This window comes from Choristoneura fumiferana, chromosome 6 (assembly GCF_025370935.1).
Source record: "Choristoneura fumiferana chromosome 6, NRCan_CFum_1, whole genome shotgun sequence".
NCBI classification, from domain to species: domain Eukaryota; kingdom Metazoa; phylum Arthropoda; class Insecta; order Lepidoptera; family Tortricidae; genus Choristoneura; species Choristoneura fumiferana.
The window spans coordinates 6,200,423-6,221,933 of NC_133477.1; the positions used below are offsets into that span (position 1 = coordinate 6,200,423).

Genomic DNA, 21,511 nt, shown 5'->3' on the forward strand with positions numbered 1-21,511 from the left:
CCGCTCACGAGACGACGCCACTGTGGTTGGACAGCCGTTCTCCACGGGCAGGTTGTGACAGTCTATGGTGCTGTTCACGGGACGACGTCGCTGTGGCAGGACATCCGTTCTCCACGGGCAGGTTGTGACGCTCTATGGTGCTGTTCACGGGATGACGCCGCTGTGGTTGGACAGCCGTTCTCCACAAACGGCTTGTGATGGTTTATGGTGCCACACACGGGAAGACGCCGCTATGGCAAGACAGCCAATCTCTACGTGCAGGTTATGATGGTCTATAGTGCCGCTCGCGAGACGACGCTGCTGTGGCACAGCTGCCCTCCACGTGCAGGTAGTAAATGGTCTATAGTGCCGCTTACGAGACGACACCGCTGTGGCAGGACAGCCATTCCCCACGGGCAGGTTGTGACGGTCTATGGTGCTGTTCACGGGACGACGCCGCTGTGGTTGGACAGCCGTTCAAGGGACGACGTCGCTGTGGTTGGACAGCCGTTCAAGGGACGACGTCGCTGTGGTTGGACAGCCGTTCAAGGGACGACGTCGCTGTGGTTGGACAGCCGTTCAAGGGACGACGTCGCTGTGGTTGGACAGCCGTTCACGGGACGACGCCGCTGTGGCATAGTCGTCCTCCACGTGCAGGTGGTGATGGTCTATTGTGTCGCCGGGACGACACCGCTGTGGCTATTGTAGCAGGGTCCCGTGGGGCAACAACAGCAGCCCTGGACGCAGGGGTTGCAGCACTGGGGCACGCAGGGCGCGTCGCAGCCGCCCGGGCACCGCGCGAACTGCCCGATGTTGAAGTCCCGGTAACATCCGTATTGCGGCATTATGAGTATTGTTTATTTTAGTATAAGGATTTTTTTTAATTTATTTTAGATTTGTTTTTTATTTTTTTTATACTTTTGTATTTTTTTCATGAAATTTGACGTGTTGTTAGTGGGAGTAAGTGATTGTTTTGTTTTTTTAATGTCAAAAGGCACTAATACTCTTTGATGTCAAATTAATTTGATTTGCTGGGCTATTTTATGTGCCAGTCATGTGCCCGTTTATTTAAGTTCTTTATTGTAGGGAATATGAGTTAAAGGCAGTAAAACGGAAGAAAGATAATAACTAAAATTATTCATTTTAAAATTTACTATCAGGGAAATAACGCTCTAATTTTTTTTATTACCGTACTATCCCTCACTTTTCCAACTGCAAGTGTTTAGATAATTTAAAATATACATCCTTCTTTACAGGTTATTTATTTTTCTATCATTATGACATTCAATTTTTTATCGATAAAAAAAGTTTGCACCAGGCATTTGTTTTCTGGTCATTTTTGTAACAAAACGTAATAAATTATAAAATACTAAAAAAAACTTAAAAATAATTAAACAACATCAAAATTACCTTGCATTAATCAATAGATCAAATATAATACACGAAGTAGGTAATAATGCTTGTAAATTGAGTTAAATATATTTTTTTGGTATGTAAAACGACTAGTTAACTAATCGATTTTATTTCGTTCCAGTTGTAAAGATGCCCGTCCGTAACTGCTGCCTCGGTTGCCAAGGCAATCTGTCAGGCCCCTGCGGCCCTGCGGCCCGTCGCATCGATGACTGCAACGTGGGGCCCTGCTGCGTGCACTCTTTCGGGGCCAACTGCAACGCGCCCTGCGGCCAGTTAGGGGTAATTCATGGGTAAGCATGTTATCTAGTATTGAGTATAATTTTTGTATCATAGATGAGATGTCGACAAAACCTATCAGCATCGCCGTACCGTACGTAATCCTAATCGCCCTACAGACCGGGCGCTTGCGGGCAGTGGACCGGCGAGCGTGTTCATTGTTCATTGCGCGACTGACACACTCGCCACTCAGTGGCCACTGTAGCACACGCAATGTATAGAGAAAGCGCTCGCCGCGTCCGCAGCTGTACGTCCCACCGCCCGATGGCCCAGTTCGCGACCTCTGCTACCGACGGTTCGACGGGACGACCTCTGTTCATTGAGCGTGCACAATCGCTTAACCTAACCACCTCTTAGAAAGAGATTGCGATCACGAGAGATCGCGAGTTTTGAGAAAAGGGCCGCACAATGAACAGAGAAGACGCTGACTGCGCTACTTCTTGTGTGACCGGGCCGTTACACCTCAGAAATACTGGGTCGCGTCCGTTGTGTGCTTTTGTATAGTTGACGCCAAAGTGACGGTAATGGACGACTACGACAACTAGTGTTGCCCAAATGCAAGAACAAGACGAGACTTAGCCAGTCTTGGTCTTGGTCTTGCGCCAATACACCTGGTCTTGGTCTTGGTCTTGGTCTTGCGCTCCCAGTCTTGGTCTTGGTCTTGGTCTTGCAGCAAGAGTCTTGCAAGTCTTGCAATTACCTATTAGTCTTTTACTATTTATTAAAGTTTACTTTAAATCTTAGAAAAACGTATTAGAATTGGAACATTGTGAGCTTGAATTAACATAGCCATAGTAAAGATCCAAGCAGATTAATAAATAACTGAAGATTTGATAAGAAATTCGAAAAATCAACTGACCTATATGTCGTTTTCCATGGAAGTAACTGTTTCTTAATAAACATTTATGATTTATACATGTACTTCCGAAAAGCGGCAAATTTCTTTGAGAAGTAAGTACAAAACCTTTGATGCCGCATTATCAAAGTGCCGATGGTTAAAACATAACTATGCATGCACTCAGTTTGATTTTAATAGATATTTTTTTATTCGCTATGTTTATGGTATTAGTCGTAATGCGCATAGTTCCAGTTTTTCATATTCTTTGATACAGTTTTTTGCGTCTCATAGAATTCCTAAGCGTACCTACCTATACACCGAACTGTTACACCTAACTACTCAGTGAAATAGCGCTAAGTCCTAGCTGCAAGACGCAAGAGTCTTGCAGGCTATGTCTTGTTCTTGCTCAAGTCTTGCACGGTCAGTCTTGGTCTTGGTCTTGCTAAAAATACGCGGTCTTGTTCTTGGTCTTGGTCTTGCAAAAACGCAAGAACAAGACCAAGACTGCAAGACCAAGACTGAATTTGGGCAACACTAACGACAACACGTCACTTCATTTTACTTACCTTACGTTGCGGAGCGGACTATGAATGAGTCCATTTAACTAGTAATGGGGATAGATGTGCTTCCACTGATTAAGAAGTAGGTAATAATAAGCTTGTCACCCGCTTTGACGGACAAACATGGCGAAACTATAAAGGTGAGACGCTATGAGGCGGAGACTAGCGAAGCGGAGAGGAGACATGTAGGTATCGACCAATCATATTAGTTGAATCCACATCTCGTCTCCGCCTCATTATCATTATCATCAGACGTGTAGGGATTGGATTGGTCGATTCCTACACGTCTCCTCTCCGCTCCGCACGTCTCCGCCTCAGTGGAGCCGCAGCCTTAGGGTTCCTAGTTGACTACGGAACCCTAAAAAGGGTAATAAACGGAAAGGGATATATCCGGCCGACTGAGTGAACCGGAGTAAGCTGATTAGGTACATACCTACTTCTAACCCGCGTAAAATGGCTTTATATGTTAATGACGAAAAGGTCAAGGAATATTAGGCAACGTTAAATCATAAATCATAAGTGTTCGATTTGTTTATTTTAATAGTAAGACCATTACTGCAGAGACCAGTAAGTACAGTCACCAGCACCAATATCTGACATAACAAGCGTGCATAAATATCTGACACGACTCTATTTCTGGAGCCGGAAGGACGTGTCAGATATTTTTGCACGCTCCGCTGTGGCAGATATTAATGCTGGTGACTGTACCTAAGCCATCCTGGACGAGTAGAAGTTTGATAATGGTTTTTTGAAATTGACTTATGTATTTTGCTTCTGGCATCAATCATTGACTATTCTATATTATCCAGAAATATTACAAATATTGTGAAAATATTCATCACCACAAGAATAGAATAGAATAGAAGTGATTTATTTGGTATAAAAAAGTGAAGACTTTGGGTAAAATATGCATTGCCCGATGAAAAAGAGCTAAATATGCAATGCGCAAACATGCAATTGCGTATAACCCCCGGTCTCTAGTAATGATCAAATAAAAGGGGGAGGATACTTTAGCATTTTGCAAGCGATGTTAATGCAGTGGTGTTCCAGGGCTCGTGCTGGCGTGGCCGGCTCGTACTTCAGCTGCGGGCACGGCTGCATCGGCGGCTGCACCAGCGGCCTCTGCGGATCTTGCTGCGGCCCCTCTTGCGGTTGAATTAATCCTGTTCAAGGGCCTTCGCTGCGTTAAGCGGGTGTACCGCGCGGGCACTCACGTGGCGTGCTGTTTCATGTCATCTAAAGGGCTCCGCTAACTCGAAGTGCTGTTTTATATCATCTGAGGGGCTCCGCTAACTTAAAGTGCTATTTCATCTCATCTAATAAGACAGCTCACCCGCCTCACGCAGCGCTGCTCTATATAAGTTGACAAACAAGTACGTCGAGCGGGCGTCCGCTCCATCCAATGCCATGCATCCGCTTATCGCAGCTATGATGCTGATGTACAGTCGAGTTCATAAACTTCTGAGCAAAAATTTGATCAAAAATATCTGACCACGACTCTATTGTCAACGGCGTAGAAGCGTGTTCAGATATTTTTGATCACAATTTTGCTCATAAGTTTATGAACTCGACTGTACAGTTAGCTTTACCTGTGGGCCTAACATGCCAGCTTTTGTAATGAATTCGTATATCTCTAGTGTTATTTGAACTCTAAACATAATTGATTGATAATAACTAAAAATTTAATAACTTAGACACGATTAAATTAGTAACTAGTGAACGGTCTAAGTTTCAATGTATCGAATCGTTCCAGACTTTATAATCGTATGATGAGGATTAAATTTTTGGTTATTATAAGACCTGAACAGTGGAAAGCTGGAAAAAATGTGTGATTTACATTTACGTCGTGGATACACTGGCGTGCTAAGCTCCCGCTTCAGCCATGACTAAACTTGCTTCCGTATGTTGTGATATTTTGAAATAAACATTTTGGTGTTGTAAAAATCTTGTATCATTTTGAATGGAAAAGTAAAATTTTATCAGGATAGTTTGGCTTAGGGCAGTTACAGACTAGCGTTTCATTAGCGTTAGCTTGTTTTTGAAACCGCGTGTAGGGACGGCATGATACGAACTACGAGTTTCGAGTTTCGTAGTAGCCCTGCTGGGTCGATAGACGGACGTTAAAAGCATTTCCGAGTATTCACCTTACAGCGTTTTCAAATTATCCGATCCGATATCGGTATCGGACGACGATGGACGACACCCGATATAGCCAACACCATGTGCTGTTTTCACATATATCCGACAAAATCGTTCCGATACGGCTGGCTCAATATGGCCGCCACGCATCGGGCTCTACGCACACAGAGACAATTTAGATACACGCATAGCACACATACAAACATTATCGTCCGACAGCCCACGGACGTCCGATGCTGCCACCAACATATCGGTGTCGGCCAATGACACAGACGATGTGAAAGACAGGTACAGTCAAGGGCATAAATATATATACGTTCCCAAGGCTTCAAAAATACCTGTACAGTTGATTAGCCAGAAATATCTGTACGGTAATCCGGCCAAAAAATATGTGATCATTTAATTAGTCAAAAAGATGTAGACATTTACATGTCCATAAATAAATGTACAATGTCAGTCAAATATATGTAGGCAAATAGGAGGCCATAAATATCTATACACGCAACTCTCAGATATATAAGAACAAAGCCCAAGCCAAAAATATCTATACAGTCAAGGGCATTAATATGTACACATAATTCGAAGTATCATTCACATTAAAACTATTTTAAAAAGGTTTTATATCAGCACTATAAATACTGGCCACTTAGTAGTACTCGTACCTACTTAATGATAATAATGTATTCGAATGTCAAGTTTGCCGTTGATATGCGTCAATTTGATTTATGTTATGTGTAATAATCTAATTTAATGCTATTCTGGATATCGGTACACATTGATATTATCGAAAATATTTAAAAATAATTCAGACCATATAAAACACTACAAATTGCTGAGGAATTGGGTGTAATGGTGAGTGCGCCGAATGTTTTTTTAATACTCCTTTTGTAGCAAACTGGTATTCATTGACTTATTGTTACTTTTATTTGTTTTAGAGGAGTACTGTATATTTATGGGTGAAAAGGTATAGAGAAGAAGGAAATGTAAGGAATCATGCATCCAAAGGACGACCTGAAAGACCGTTTGGAAGCGGTGCAAGATGCAGATGGAGGGTATACAAAATATTAGGTGGTTAATATGAAGAAAATATGGATTTTCTTATGATGAACGTAGGTAATTTAAGTATTAAAAAATGTGTAGCCTTTTTTTATGATGAAAGTAATTTACCTAAGTTTTTCAAATAAAAAAATGTAGCTTTTAGTAATTTGTTTTATTTTTTCATAAGTAGGGGTATCAAAAATAAACTCCGGTGTGCACATGCCCGGCTATACGTCAACGATTCATTACAAGTATAAATTAATTTTTAAAAAAGGCTTCTAAATGTGACCTAAATAAGGTACTTAGGTCGATACCTACTTTAAAATTTATGTGCAAAAATTATGCAAAAATATGTGTACACTTTAGTACCTTGTCTATTTTCGTCATATTTGAACTGCCATATATGAACTGTCACAGTGGTTAAAGTGACAAGGTACTAAAGTGTATAGATATTTTTGCCCTATTTTCTTGCCTATCTTGTATGGTATAGCAGAATCTAAAATAATAGGGTGAAAGGAAACACAAATGACACGTCAATGACGTCACGATCAAAATGAAAAGGACAAAGCGATCATGACAGAACGGTGCTCTTTTCGGTGATTGTCATAATTCAAAATTAGAAATCTTGTTTGTTTGTTGTATAGATATTTTTGACTGTGTAGATATTATTGCCCTTGACTGTATAGATATTTTTGGCTTGGGCTTTGTTCTTATATATGTGAGAGTTGCGTGTATAGATATCTATGGCCTCCTATTTGCCTACATATATTTGACTGACATTGTACATTTATTTATGGCAATGTAAATGTTTAGATCTTTTTGACTAACTAAATGATCACATATTTTTTGGCCGGATTACCGTACAGATATTTCTGGCTAATCAACTGTACAGGTATTTTTGACGCCTTGGGAACGTATATATATTTATGCCCTTGACTGTACATATTTATTTCTTACATTTTACTTGCCCCGATATCGTATCGTCGTCCGATACCGATATCGGATCGGATAATGTGAAAACGCTCTCAGGATGGATAAAAGGAATAAGCCGATAGGTATATGGGGATTATTCGCCGTAGTTCCTTTGGCAGCACAAAAAAAGGAAAATGATTTAGTATTTAAAAGAAAAAACTGAATAAATTACTGCGAGTACCTAATCCATTTATGGAGAGTCATTAGGCAGTCGAACATTTCCGCTCCGCAGCGCCTCCAGGAAAGTGCACCCTAAAGCAGCGTTTCCACTAATAATGTGCGATGAATGTGTTTTTATGTTCATTTCGTTTTTAGTTCACATAGTAACATCAAGGTTGGGACCTCCTTTTAAGTATAAAGATACCTGTGCCAGGAGGTCCCGCTCCTCTGTAACTGCAAATTGTTATTTAAAAAATAAACATAGGTAACCCTCCTTCGACAGTCGGGTAAAAGCAAGGAGATATATTTAGCAAAGCAGAACAAAAGTAGATGCAGGGAAGATCTAGTTACTTACTTATTATTATTCAGCGTTTTTAAAACATTTTTCTGGACGCGGCACGCCTTGGTTTGAAAAATATTTGGCGGCCCCCTACCAATAGAAACGATTCATTTACCTCGCCTCGCTCCGCTCAACTGTTTCCACCTGAGTTTCCACCAGAGATGTGCTGTGCGAGAATGTGAAAATGAAGCGTTTCTATTGGTTAATGAAAAACACATTCCTTCCAAAGGTGCCACCGACGCACATGTGAGTTCACAATGTATGAATAATTATGACAGCGGCACTGGGCGAAGTTCCTATAACGCATATATGCGTCAATGGCAGTGAATGCGTTAGGCTGGAAACAGTGCTCGACCGACGGTCGGCGCTGACCGTCCGTTATTTACGTCCGTAAGCATCATGAAATCTAGAAAATGGACCTCATCTCTGACAGGTACTGGAAGCCCATTTCGGCAGCTTAGGCTCGTAAAACCTAGTTTTTGTTTCAAACGAACTGTTGCTACCTAGGCCCACTTGCAGTAAACACATAAATCTCGAGTTAGAGTTAAGCTCAATTTAGTAGCGTCAAATTGTATGGAACTGTCAAGCTTAAGCCTGGATTAACTACTAAATCTAGATTTATTTTTTCCTGAGTCTCGGACGGCTTTTACAGCTTACCGAAGAGGGCTAGCTGCTAGATGGGCTGGACCTACTTTCCGATAGATATCGACACGGCACACGGCCAAAGTTGCAAAAATATGTATCATCCCAGCCTATATACGTCCCACTGCTGGGCACAGGCCTCCTCTCAGAACAAGAGGGCTTGGACCGTAGTTCCCACGCGAGCCCAGTGCGGATTGGGAACTTCACACGCACCATTGAATTGCTTCGCAGGTTAGTGCAGGTTTCCTCACGATGTTTTCCTTCACCGCAAAGCTCGTGGTAAATTTCAAATGTAATTCCGCACATGAATTTCGAAAAACTCAGAGGTGCGAGCCGGGTTTGAACCCACGACCTTCTGTTTGAGAGGCGATAGGTCAAACCACTAGGCCACCACGGCTTCCATCTCTTCTGAAGCACACTGAAATAAGATATGAAAGTAAGAAAAATAAGGGTTTAGTAAATATATATAATTAAGATAGGGAAAATCAAAGAAATGATGTACGAAGAAAAGTGTGAACTTGAAATATAAAGAGTGGTTACAAGCCATAATGCTTAAAATATATACTTGAATAGAGTGATTATTAAAATGAAGAAAAAAATGTTGTAAGAGAGCACAGTCACACAGTGAAAATATATAAGTACTGTAAAGTTTTAAGACATGAACACATGAATTAAACGATGAAGAATAATTAAGTTACTAAAAGAGTCTATCTAAGAAATAAAATCGAATACATAGTCGAATTCTTGTTTTCTTTCATATGATTGAGATATTTGATCAATTGTTTTTTTTAATGAAAACTATAAGCAGAAATCTGTATTTTATTAACTATAATATATAAATCGTAGTGACTAGATGAAATACTTGAATCTCGTTAACAAAGCGTGCAAATTAGATATATAACCATTATTTTGTGTTAGCATAATGAATTTTATTTGAAATCATAATTAATTTCATAAGTAAATGTAAAATCAGTGTCCAAATTTCAAATTAACGGAAGAGAATTAATTTATAGTTTTATCTTTTATGTCTTATTTTTGGTTACTTCAGTTATTTGTGTTAACAAAAAAAAATACTTATTGTTTTTTTCTTTTTCAAGGGGAGAGGTGTAGTGTGAGCTGCGCCTCACACACACTCTCCCATTATGTGTCATATAAATAGTCTTAAGGTTTTACAATAAAGGCAGTATTTACTCAGAACTCCGTCTTATCACTTGTCTCCCTCATCTCTTAATGTTAAGTGCATAAAGTCGTATATACATATTTTTGTAACTTTGGCCGTGTCGATATCTTTGCCCTTGACTGTACACCTTCCCTAAGGGCGGTGACAGAGTAGCGTTTTTAGGGTTCCGGAGCCAAAATGGCAAAAACTGAACCCTTATAGTTTCGCCATGTATGTCTGTCTGTCTGTCTGTCCGTCCGTCCGTCCGCGGCTTTGCTCAGGACTATCAATGCTAGAAAGCTGTAATTTTGCATGGATATATATGTAAACTGTGCCCACAAAATGGCACAATAAAAAAATTAAAATTAATTTTTTTTAGGGTACCTCCCAATTACCATAGACGTAAAGTGAGGGTAATTTTTTTTTCTCATCCAACCCTATAGTGTGGGGTATCGTTGGATAGGTCTTTTAAAACCATTAGGGGTTTGCTAAGACTTTTTCGATTCAGTGATTTGTTTGCGAAATATTCAGCTAAGTGCAAATTTTCATTAAAACCGAAGGCCCCCACCCCTCTAAAATCTAAACCGGTGGGTGGAAAAATTTGGAAAAATTCAGGATGTTAGTAAGTATATCAAAGTTTCAAGGAAAACACGTATACGATTAAGTTTCCTTGAGAATTATTAGTAGTAAATAGCAGTCTAAGGTATAAAATATACCTAAACTATGAACATTCCGAATAAAATACGAAATCCTTAGAAACATTACTTATTTATTTCGTAATGGCTACGGAACCCTATTTCGGGCGTGTCCGACACGCTCTTGGCCGGTCTTGTAGTCTAAACTAGGCTGCGAAAAGAAAGTGCTGGAAATAAGGTTGGAGCTAGGTAAATTATCAAGAAAACAACAGAATTAATTCATTGAATCTTATACTTAAGTCACGAACTTTTACGAAATTGTGTATACAATTTATCAAATACAACGGAGACATCACGCGGCGAGTACAGCTCACCTTAACTTCACACTACCTCACGTTTACTAACCACGACGCTCAATATAGGGGTGAGCAACAAGGCTCTGGACATTTCGGCGGGCACGCGGGTGGAGGGTTGCTGCAAGGCTTGCAACACGGCTGGCAGAATGGGGGGCACGGGCAGAAGCCCGGCATGCAGCAGGGCGGGCACGGCGGTGGACACGACGGCGGGCACGAGGGAGGCGGGCACGACGGCGGCGGGCACGGCTGGTAGCAGCACGACATCGGCGGCTCACGGGGCGGAGGGCAGCATGTGGGCGGCGTGCAGGGCGGCGGGCAAGGCGGCGGGCAACACGAAGGCGGCGGGCAACACGAAGGCGGCGGGCAACACGAAGGCGGCGGGCAACACGAAGGCGGCGGGCAACACGAAGGTGGCGGGCAGCACGGTGGCGGCGGGCACGGCGCCGGACACGACGGCTTCGGACACGGCGGACAAGGCCCGCAAGGCCCGCAGGGCCCGCAGGGCCCGCAGCAAGGCCCGGGACCGCAAGGCCCGGGACCGCAAGGCCCACACGGCCCACAAGGCCCACAAGGCCCGCAGCACGGCCAACCGCAACAAGGAAAACTGCACATTCTTCACGTGATGTCTTAAATTTAGTGCTAAATTCACTGTATAATTTTGAATAAATTTTTGGTTTTTTAGTTTTATATGTTTTTTGATTTTTCACATTTGTGAGGTGTTTAGTTTAAAATTCTATAAAATACTGAATCCTTCTGGCTTGTTCATCAGGATGGTTCTAAATTTGAAAAATATTTGTATTAATATTTTTATGATCGAGAACGTTTTCGGCCAGCTTTATTTGTTTCCTCAGAAAGTTTCTATAGATAAGTACAGACGAAAAGAACTACGAGGTCCGACGGTAGGTAACTTACCGCGATCTTTTTAAAGAGCTATTAGGTTTTTTTTTCTAAAAGCAGCATTGATCTTAATAAGGAGCAATTGAAAGATATATTCCAATAAACCAATAATATTATATTTACCAGCACTAATAATTATTATTGAAACTCCATTTGCATGTAACAATAACAAGCATAGCATGCAGAACAACTTTATGCTTTATAAGCCAAGGTAATATTCTGTAGAATGTTATAGCAAATAGGTACATGGCAAATACCGTCTTAACACATTGAGTAATTTAGTAACAAGAAGCTATCAAGGATTCTACCTATGCAACTGTCTATCCAATGAAATCTTTACTATGATATAATTAATACCTTGTTAATTTGCAAATTACATTGCAAATATAATATAAGACACGTCGTGAGGAAACCAGCATACACCTGCCCCATAATTGAATGGCGTATTAAATTTAATTGGTTAAGTTCAATTCCTGCTGCGATCATTTATTCCAGATTATTTTAAAACACTTTCTATAGACCGGTTCTATAATAACACCTTTAAACGATCATTTATGTATCCTCCTGAGTCCTCGCGTACTTTATAATGGACCTATTAACTCTACGAATAACGGCTGAATGTACTTTACAAAGTACAAATGGTTCATTGAATAAAGAATTCTAAGAATTTTGAAATAATATTCAACATAACAAAGCAGGTCAACCACGTCTAGGCACTAAGTTTGTTAAAAATGTCAGGATTTTAGGGATTTCGGAAACGGCTCAAACGATTTCGACGAAGTTTGGTATTTGGGGGTTTCGGGGATGACAAATCGATCTAGCTATCTTATCTCTGGTAAATCGAGTTTTAGCCCGAGCAAAGCTCGGTCGCCCAGGTACTGAATAAATAATATCTTACAGGTCTATTCACAAGAGCAGGCACGAATGGATTGAACGAGTAAATGACAATATCTGTGTGTTGCCTATTTGAATACCTACACTTCACATAAATATGAAAAGTCACACATCAGTATTTTCTAATTTTTTTATTAAACATTTAGGGGATGTTTCACCATCCATTGATTAGTGTTAACTGGCGGTTAGGTGTGATGCTGTCTCTATTTGTTTTATTCATATAGACGGAGACGGCATCACATTTAACCGTCGGTTAACGCTAACCAATGGATGGTGAAACAGCCCCTTAGTGTCCAAGGGACATTACTTATTTCGTTCGACCCATTCGTGCCACTACGGGCTACTACAAAATTCTAAAATCGAAGTTCGTATCGTATCGTGTTTGTGTGAAAATAAGAAAAAAAGCCGAACTTCTAACCAGTAACGACGGCGACAACTGGTTAATAGTAAATAAATTACGACCGAGTCAAGCAATAGATACATAAATAGTATACATGCATGCTTAAGTATTGTGAATGGGCAAAGCCAAATGATTACAATCAACAATGTGAGCCTACACGGCAGTTGAACAAGGTAATATGGTTCAGGGAAACAATTTCGTCAACTGTTCGAATAATAGCTGCGATTGCTGCAGTTCTCTGGAATTGAGAGATGTTATCGTAATGCATTATAATTGAGTTGCTTTGCTTTGAGGGTTCTCTCGTTTTGTCGTTCTGATAAACTAATGATGAATGACCAAAACTTTGTTAGTTCTCTCTCATTCTAAACAATACGGTATTTGACTATTTTGTATGTTTTATAAATTAAAACTACACAATGCCTGTTATCGAATAGACAAACAATTTTTAAGCTACCTTTACAAATAACAAAGTTATAAAGGTTTGAAATTCAAGATTAGACAGAGAAAGACATACTGGCATGTGACGTCACACGCCAGTACCGCCATACTTGCTGCATAGAGAAAAGCGTTTGAGAAAGAGACAGGTAAGTACATAGTTTTTTCAAAAAAACACTATAAATCCAATTTTCAAAAGATTTAAATTTTCTGTCGCTAAACACTATCTGTATATCTATATTTTCATAATAATATTAAGATATGGCAAAATCAGGAGTTGTCAAATACCGTATTCAAGCAATCAGGCAAGATTTGTTTACATATTTAAAGAATGAGGAAACCTCCTCCTAGATGAAATACCGACAAAGCATAACAATATCTATTATAACCAAATCCCACTAATATTATGAAAATGTGAAAGATTGTAAGTCTGTTTGTTTGATAACTTATCACGTCTAAACCGCTGAACCGATTTAGATGAAATTCGGTATACAGATGATAGTTTGAGTCCTGGGAAAGGGCATAGAATAGTTTTGCATAGTTCCCGCGGGATAGCGATAAACGAATTCTACGCAGACGGAGTCGCGGGTAACAGCTAGTGTTTGTGATAAAACGAAGATTTTAAATAAGTACTGCAAATTGAGTAATCTACCACATTTAAATAGACTTTAAACTTAGATAGGTATTTATTACTAATAGGTAGGTAATTAATTACGCGCTTTCAAGGCTTGGTTGGTTAGATGTGGTAACCTACTCGTACTACGGAGTAGGTACTATGATATTTCTACGTTAGTGAATCACCGACGTTATCACATTCTGCACGCTATGACTTATTTATGCGAATTCGACCACGAGGTTTATTTTGCTCTAAAGCCTAAAAATGTTTAGGGATTCCCGCACGGGAAACAACAATACAAGTTGTGTCATGGTACCTACTGTTTTGATTAAGCTTTGTTAAATACCTTGCTTTAGGTAGCTTCTTTACTCATTTGGCCTCAAATGAATGAGTTCTTTGTAAGTCGGTATGATTGACGGTGGCATTACACTAGTCTAAGTATTGACCTTAATATACTAACACCTATGGATGATGTGTGCCAAATGTACAATATTCCGAATTAAATATTTTTTGAATTTGAATTTTTAATTAACCTTTGGCTGAAATAGATGCTGTACAAATATCATTGCTTACTGTACAGGATTAGACCTATCCACGTTTTAAAAGCGTTTAATTAACTTGCATTTTTAGGGTTACACGTAACAGAAATTGTTTTTTTTTTTTAACTCACATCAACGTGTGGCACATAGTTCGACAGCTCTTTTGAATAGATAGTAAGGTTTCTTAAAAACTTTTTTGATTAAGTGAAGATTTCCGGAAATAACCGCTAACAAAGTAGCAAAAATTGTGTCCCCGGATCCCCCTTTATTTTGTGATCCGTTTGTCCAAAAAATATGCAAAAATATGAAAAGGTAACGCTTAATAAATACTTTCAACGAAAATTAGTTTCAACATGATCAGATATACCGTTTTTGAGTTATTGCCGAAAAACTGCACAAAAGGACGTAAGTGCCGTGAAGATACGCTCTTTTTCTGGTAATAGATTTTAAGACTGTAGTAAGTGTTTTAATTGTGTTATAACGCACATAATATTACTTGATTTTTTTCGTAATGGATATCCCTATCTTGGCCGTTTTTGTATGTTTGTATAGAGACCGAGTTGCCCGAGGATATTTTCTACATTGTTTGTCTTGTCTCTATCTATCTATACTCCATTTATTTTATCATTTGAAACTTAACGGTAAAATTTGCACACGTTTTTAAATGAAACAACGAAACTTTTTAAAATTGTGTTAACTTCTATAATAAAAACATAATAAATACCGCTAATAAAAAATGTGTATTACAATTTGACCGTTAAATACTTGTTCTATTATCTATTCTGTGTCTTTAATTTAAACCTTATAATTATACGGAGTATAGCAGGCGTAGATTCTGAAGTATACTTATTTAGGTGATCCGATCAAAGCGCCGGTACAATGAGCAACCTTCCCCTGATCTGTAAGTTGTCTTAGGGGCTGTTTCACCATCCATTGATTAGTATTAACTGACGGTTAAATATGATGCCGTCTCCGTCTATTCGAACAAAACAAATAGAGACGGCATCGAATTTAACCGTCAGTTAACACTAATCAATGGATGGTGAAACAGCCCCTAAGAGTAATGCAAAACTTATAAAATTAAATCGCCAAAAAAAATTAACAAAAACAGTCAAACAAAAGTGTAAATAGGTTTTTTTAAAATTTTTATTTATTTTCTACGCGTGTATTTATCTCGGTAAATAACATTACGCAACTTACCAAGTACAAATTAGTTAACATGGTTGTTGTGTGGCGGAACGATTGGGAAAGGGAGGGCAAATAACACCGTTTAGCTGCTTCCTGCGCGGTTCTATGGAACTGACGGTGCGCGGGCGCAGCCACAGCGCTACTTGCTGCGCCACTTCGCAGAAAACGCTGGGAAAGTAATCTTTGTCTACGCCAAGTAGTTCCGACTAAGTATTATGATGTTCCGTAGTTTTAGGGAAGCGAAGATAACAATCCTAAATACATAGTCAAGTAAGATATAGTACATTGTGCATTAAGGGCCGTTAGATGGGGATTACTAACGTGAGTCTATTAGAAGCCCGACGCTGAAGGCGGAGGGCTTTTATGACTCTAGTTTTTAATCCCCTTACTACCCGTGATACACACAATAATTTTCATCACACTTGCTCGTCAATGATGTTATTCAATGCCTGTATACTAAAGTACAATGGCCTAAATTTTTCCCGCGGATTTAATTTACGTATAGTTTTTCCTCCCGAGAGGAAAAGTTTAGTTTTAAAATTTGCAAACTAGTAGGTACAGTGAACGTTATAAATAAGTGATCATTTCTGTACCTTGTCGCCTTCAGTCGTTACACAATTTCGTATGGCTTTTCAAACATGACGTTAAAGTGACAAAGTACAAAAGTGATCACTTATTTACCTACTTAATTTTTTTTCACCTTACTGGTCTTAATTTTCTAACCTTACATTATAGTTTTATTCACTAAAAGAGATTTCAGCGCCGGCTCTAACCCTTAATCAAGTTGAAGTGAGATTGTCTAATTTGTCAACACCACTTCATCTCTCAAAAAGCGCTACCATAATTTTATTTTGCACTAGAAACTGGAAAATGGCTTGTCATCTGGCACAGAGTGACCGCTCTTCTTCCTCTACCCCAGGGCCGGTGCCGAGTTCCTTTATCATAAGCGCTACGAGTATATTAAGCACATTGTTAAGTAATTAAAGAAAAAAGAAAAACACCTTTTAAATTACAAACGAAAATTATAGTATTTCCATTTTTTGTTTTTCCTTCAACTACTTAACATTGTAGTTACATACATGTATACTTGTAGACTTACTAATATTTCCTAGTTCCTTCCGTGGCTCGGCTGTTTCCCACGCAAATGCACTAGCTGTGGTGCAAGCAGCTGCGCGCGCGCAGTTGACGGTCGCGGCGACGCGCCGCTGCAGCACGCACGCTCACGCACTCACCGTTAAATGTCAGGGGACGCCAACTGGATGCTGAAACAAATTATTACCAATTATTTAAAATTTATAAGATACCTACTGGCTTTTGGTCTTTTTTATTTTTTAAATATTTAAAATTTTTGAGTCGAAGGCGGAACGTTAAAAACTTTTTTTTAATCATTGTGTTTATAACTTTTTAAATGTTTCATGTGTTTTATCAAGTATTAACACGATTTTGAACTTGTGAACTACCTAGGCTGAAAAATATGTAGCGATGTAATCTTTTTCACAAAATAGGTAAAGCAAAAACCGGCAATGGCTCACAGGAAGGTTACCGAATATTTAAAACTTTCACCCTTATTTTGCCTTTTTCCTAAACTATTTGATGTGATATCAACAAAGGCTCCTTCATGTAGGCTTCCTGATCTCAAGATCGGAAAAACGTAGGTAGGTCCTTTTATCGAAGCAACGCCATGAGCTTCGTTTGAACTTTCTCTTTTACTTTTGTATTTTGTAACAATTAGAGAATAGCTTCCGTGTTAGGCAATTTTGCAGTGTTAAGTGGGACGTTAAAAGCGTGAAGTATTGTGTGGTGTAGGGTAGGTAAGGAAATAAAATAACTAAAACACTCTGAAGACTCAAGGCTTAATTTACATACGTCTTCGTTTGCGTTCTGCAAGAACTTTGCACTTTCCCGGTAAACGTATGATTATCTAGTACTTATAGTGTACCCTTCTTTCTGTGAGTTTGAATTTAAATGCAATGGCTTACTACTTCTAGGTATTACCTAGTTCTTTCATTTAAACAAACACACGAACTGAGTTCACCTTCTTGTGACTTTAACTTTTAACATTTTCTTCCTTTATTTTTATTTTATTTTATAATTTAATAATTTATCAATTTTAATTCATTATAGTTTTTTTTTAATATTTTTAGAATAGGTTTGCGATTCCTGATTACTGGCTACGCTTCCGCCGGGCCTTCCCACGCCCGGACAAAACGGCCGAATTATTGTCGCTACGTCTCCGAAATACTAAACAAAACACTTATTAGGGGGGCCGCTGGAGTGACTACCGATATTACATCTAGCCGTCAACTCACACAATTATTGTATGTATGTGAACGTGAACAATAAACAATTGCTACGAGGGCAGAAGTACTCGTACTGGCCGCAGCGAACTCTAATTCTCGAAGTACACACCAAGTTTTGACAGGGATAAAGTTCCAATTACCTCACCTGAGCTTCTCAGTTAGCATAGGGTTCAAAAGCCAAGTATTTCTTAAGTTTAGTTGTAACTATAATTGCAGTAGGGTAAACCTCTCAGCTTTCCACCGGTTGTGTTGCATCATTTACTACGAAACAGCGTCATTACTTCACAATATTATTGGCTAAAGAGTAGTTTTCCTATAATTCTTGATTCCAGGACAAACGCAATTGATGTTGACGCTTAGACGACTGTTGCATCATCGGTAATATTTACTAGAAATGTGAAGGCATGCCTTTGGTTTACTGTCATAGCGTTCTCTAATTCTGCGAAGTACTTACTTCAAGAAAGTCAAGTCATCCTTTGTTTTTGCTCCATTGTAAACTAGTATTTGAATGGAACATGAAAAGGAAATCGGTTGCAGGTATTTCCATGTAGAGCTGGAATACTGCGTGCTAAATGCCGATGTGCGTGCCAATATATACCGCTTGTTAGCGCGGTGTTGTCTTTTGTCTTTCGGCCAAACAAATAAACTACTTTTCTTTAAATCCCACTAAACCCACTTAGGGGCTGTTTCACCATCCATTGATTAGCGTTAACCGATGGTTAAATGTGATGCCGTCTCCGTCTATTCGAACAAAACAAATAGAGACTGCATCACACCTAACCGCCAGTTAACACTAATCAATGGATGGTGAAACAGCCCCTTAATATAATAAATGTGAGAGTTTGTAAGTCTGCTTGTCTGTTACCTTAGTTAGTTTATTACTTTACATGAAATTCGGTATACATACAGATAGTTTGAGTCCCGGAAAAGGACAGGATAGTTTTATCAGGGAAAATAGCACATTTCCCGCGGAATACCGATAACCGAATCCTACGCAGACGGAGTCGCGTGTAACGGCTAGTATACGTTTGATAGCAAATGCAAAAGAGAACAATACAATACAACTCATTTAGTTAACTTTCACTTAATGTTCCGCAAAGCAGATACAGAAGCAAGAAGATATTGCTTATTTAAAAAGAAGCTTTGTTAAACCAGTTACCTAAACTAGAGTTAAGTACTGGTTTTAGTTTTTAGACGAGATGTTGCTGTGCTGCTGTGCCAGTCTAGTACCAATGCACCGTCGAGAAGTTTCCAAAACTAGTGCTGCCAAAATTTGTGGGGACGTACTATAAGTTAGGTAACCACGGAACACCCCCACTGACTGCCTACTCATGACGTTGCCCTGACGTTGGGTTCTGCCCGAAATAGGCATCAAGGTATTCACGTGTCGACGCGTTGATTCACCGCCGGCGTCAATGCCTGCGTAATTTCAACACACGAGACGCCACTCAAATGTGTAAGTAAGAGATTTATTTATGAACTAGATTTTTACCGCGGCTTCGCACGCGTAAACTATTCGATCTTACAACTGAAATTCCGGGATTTTACAAAATTCCCGTGGGAAATCCCAAAATTTATATCGTAATCTTCATTGAGGTGTTGTGTTAAGAACAACTATCCTGTGGGAATATTGGAATAAAAGTAGCCTATGTGTTATTTCAGACATCCAGCTATCTCCATATCAAATTTCATGACTCAAAGCCCAGCGTAATCTGGCGCACGGCAATGAATGGGTAAAGAGCTTTACAGACTGCAATGCAGGATAATGAATAAAATTTCTTTTTCCCTGAATGGCACCACTGGCATAGATAATAGATCGCTCGTTTTTGGCTGAAATTCGAATTTGTGATTTTATTTTGCTTAATATACAAAATGTACACACCCAATATCATATTTTCAAAGTTTTTCGTGATTCCCAAGGTCAAAGAATCGAATTGCTTTAAAATTCCAGATAAATAATGCGTTGTTTGAGAAAAACGTGTCAAAATGGTGTTATAGAGCGCCATCCTGCTCTGTCTCGTTTTTTTTCCCGTTCTGGCGGTTCACTTTTATAATAATACTAGTCGGGAAAGCCGACTGTCCGGCCCCATATGTAGTTGGTGAATAGTCGGCGACTAGTCAGAAAAAGATGGCGAATATTCGGCACTTTACGGCTTACCTACTAGAAATTATGCTAATGAAGAGCACTAGTTGTTTGTGTAATACAACAATTGGTCTGTCATTGCGCCAAGCCCGGGAGGTGTCAGAGGAGAGGCCTTGCCCAGCACTGGGCCACTATACCAGGCTAGTTAAAAAAAATATGGCAAATTCAGGAATTGTCAAATACCGTGTTATAACTTGTCGCCTTTTTTCGCTTATTTATGGGCGACGCTACTAATATAGTGTGGCGATTGAACGGGGTAGAGTATAGTTTAGGCTTTAATAACACATACGTGATCGCTGAATTAACAAGCATCTGCGATGGACGCTTGGTGTTAATGGCATGCAGCAGATATTTATAAAGAGTACGCGTTATAAAGTACCAAGAAGTACATAGTATGTCGCGTCGCCGGCGCCAAGGTCATGGATCGAAATAAACAGCTAATTAAATTTCTCAGAAATCCTATTTATATTTACGAACACTTTGAAAACATTTCTGATTGTATCTTGCCCTTGAATTTCTAACGCTTCTTATTTGTTTCACTTCTCAGTAACAGTACCAATTGTTTACCAACTCTAAATAAGTAAAAGAGGTACACAATAGGATACAACGTGTCTCTACCCTTCGGACAAAGACAGAAATCCCTTATGTTGGATTACTTCTCAGAAACGTTCTAATATTGTAATGATTTGATCAGATGAGTATATAAAAAATATTATCAAAATAAAATACCTAACATATTTTCTTGATTATTAAATAGTAAATGGGCATTTCTATCTACCGTTGTACCCTGAGTTTACCTCTCCGATTTCAAAAAAATTTGAGAGGTAGACTCAGTCCATGATTTCGAGCTGTAAATTTCTAGTAGAAAAAGTTAAAACTAGCATTTAAAACCCACGGGTTTTCCCCACCCCGGTCCATCCAATCGGGACAGATAATTGTATAAATAATACCAATGTTATTTATTTTCGAGTCTTGGTCGTTTAATATTTACATAATTGAGGTATATACATATTTATCTATTCAGTATAAGTATTGTATTGTATATCTCTTTATTGTACATAAAACATATGAAAATAACAGTTATCAAGAGAAAGAGATGTACAAAAGCGAACTTATCTTTTAAAAAGTCGTTTCTGGGAAATTGCATATGTTTTTATAATAAAATTCCAAAAAATATTACAAATGAAACGGATACAAAATTTAGATCTATTGTCAAGAAGACATTAATATCTAAGGCGTATTAAGTATAAAGTTAATGATTACATCATGGACAGAGATATTTGGAAATAATTCCGATCCGCATTAGCGATCCCTTCAAATTGCGAACCTACTTTGTTAAAAATAAAGTTGTGTTCAATACTTGTGATGTATAGATATATCATTTAATAATATTGTAAATCTGTTTTAAAAAAAGAATATACCTCGTTGAGTTTCTTGCCGTATTCTTCTCAACAGAGGTTTTTCCGAACCGGTGGTAGATTTGTTTTGACATTCAAGTGCTTGTTATAGCCTAAATTGAATAAAGATATTTTCTTTGACTTTGACTTTAAAGGGATCTCTTCCAGTTAACCTGATTGATTGGTTGGTGATTTT

At 39.0% G+C, this 21,511-nt stretch overlaps 1 protein-coding gene across 2 annotated transcripts; it reads left to right on the plus strand.

Annotated features, from left to right (window-relative positions):
- Positions 1 to 1,287: 1,287 nt before the first annotated feature.
- On the plus strand, positions 1,288 to 5,004 carry LOC141428569 (uncharacterized). 2 transcript variants are annotated; one of them, XM_074088571.1, is made up of 3 exons: positions 1,288 to 1,429; positions 1,514 to 1,682; positions 4,117 to 5,004. In XM_074088571.1, exons 2-3 carry the CDS (start codon positions 1,522 to 1,524, stop codon positions 4,220 to 4,222), a joined length of 267 nt encoding a protein of 88 aa, XP_073944672.1. In that variant the 5' UTR covers positions 1,288 to 1,429; positions 1,514 to 1,521; the 3' UTR covers positions 4,223 to 5,004. The 2 variants fall into 2 exon arrangements, with proteins under 2 accessions (XP_073944672.1, XP_073944673.1); XM_074088572.1 differs by having other exon boundaries at positions 1,288 to 1,425.
- The last annotated feature ends 16,507 nt before the right edge of the window (positions 5,005 to 21,511 follow it).

Bases quoted from the DNA above. Each gene is read 5' to 3' on its own strand.
- LOC141428569 (XM_074088571.1), top strand. From the start codon at position 1,522: ATGCCCGTCCGTAACTGCTGCCTCGGTTGCCAAGGCAATCTGTCAGGC. The intron at 1,683-4,116 runs GTAAGCATGTTA...GTGGTGTTCCAG, and splicing joins CAGTTAGGGGTAATTCATGG to GGCTCGTGCTGGCGTGGCCG.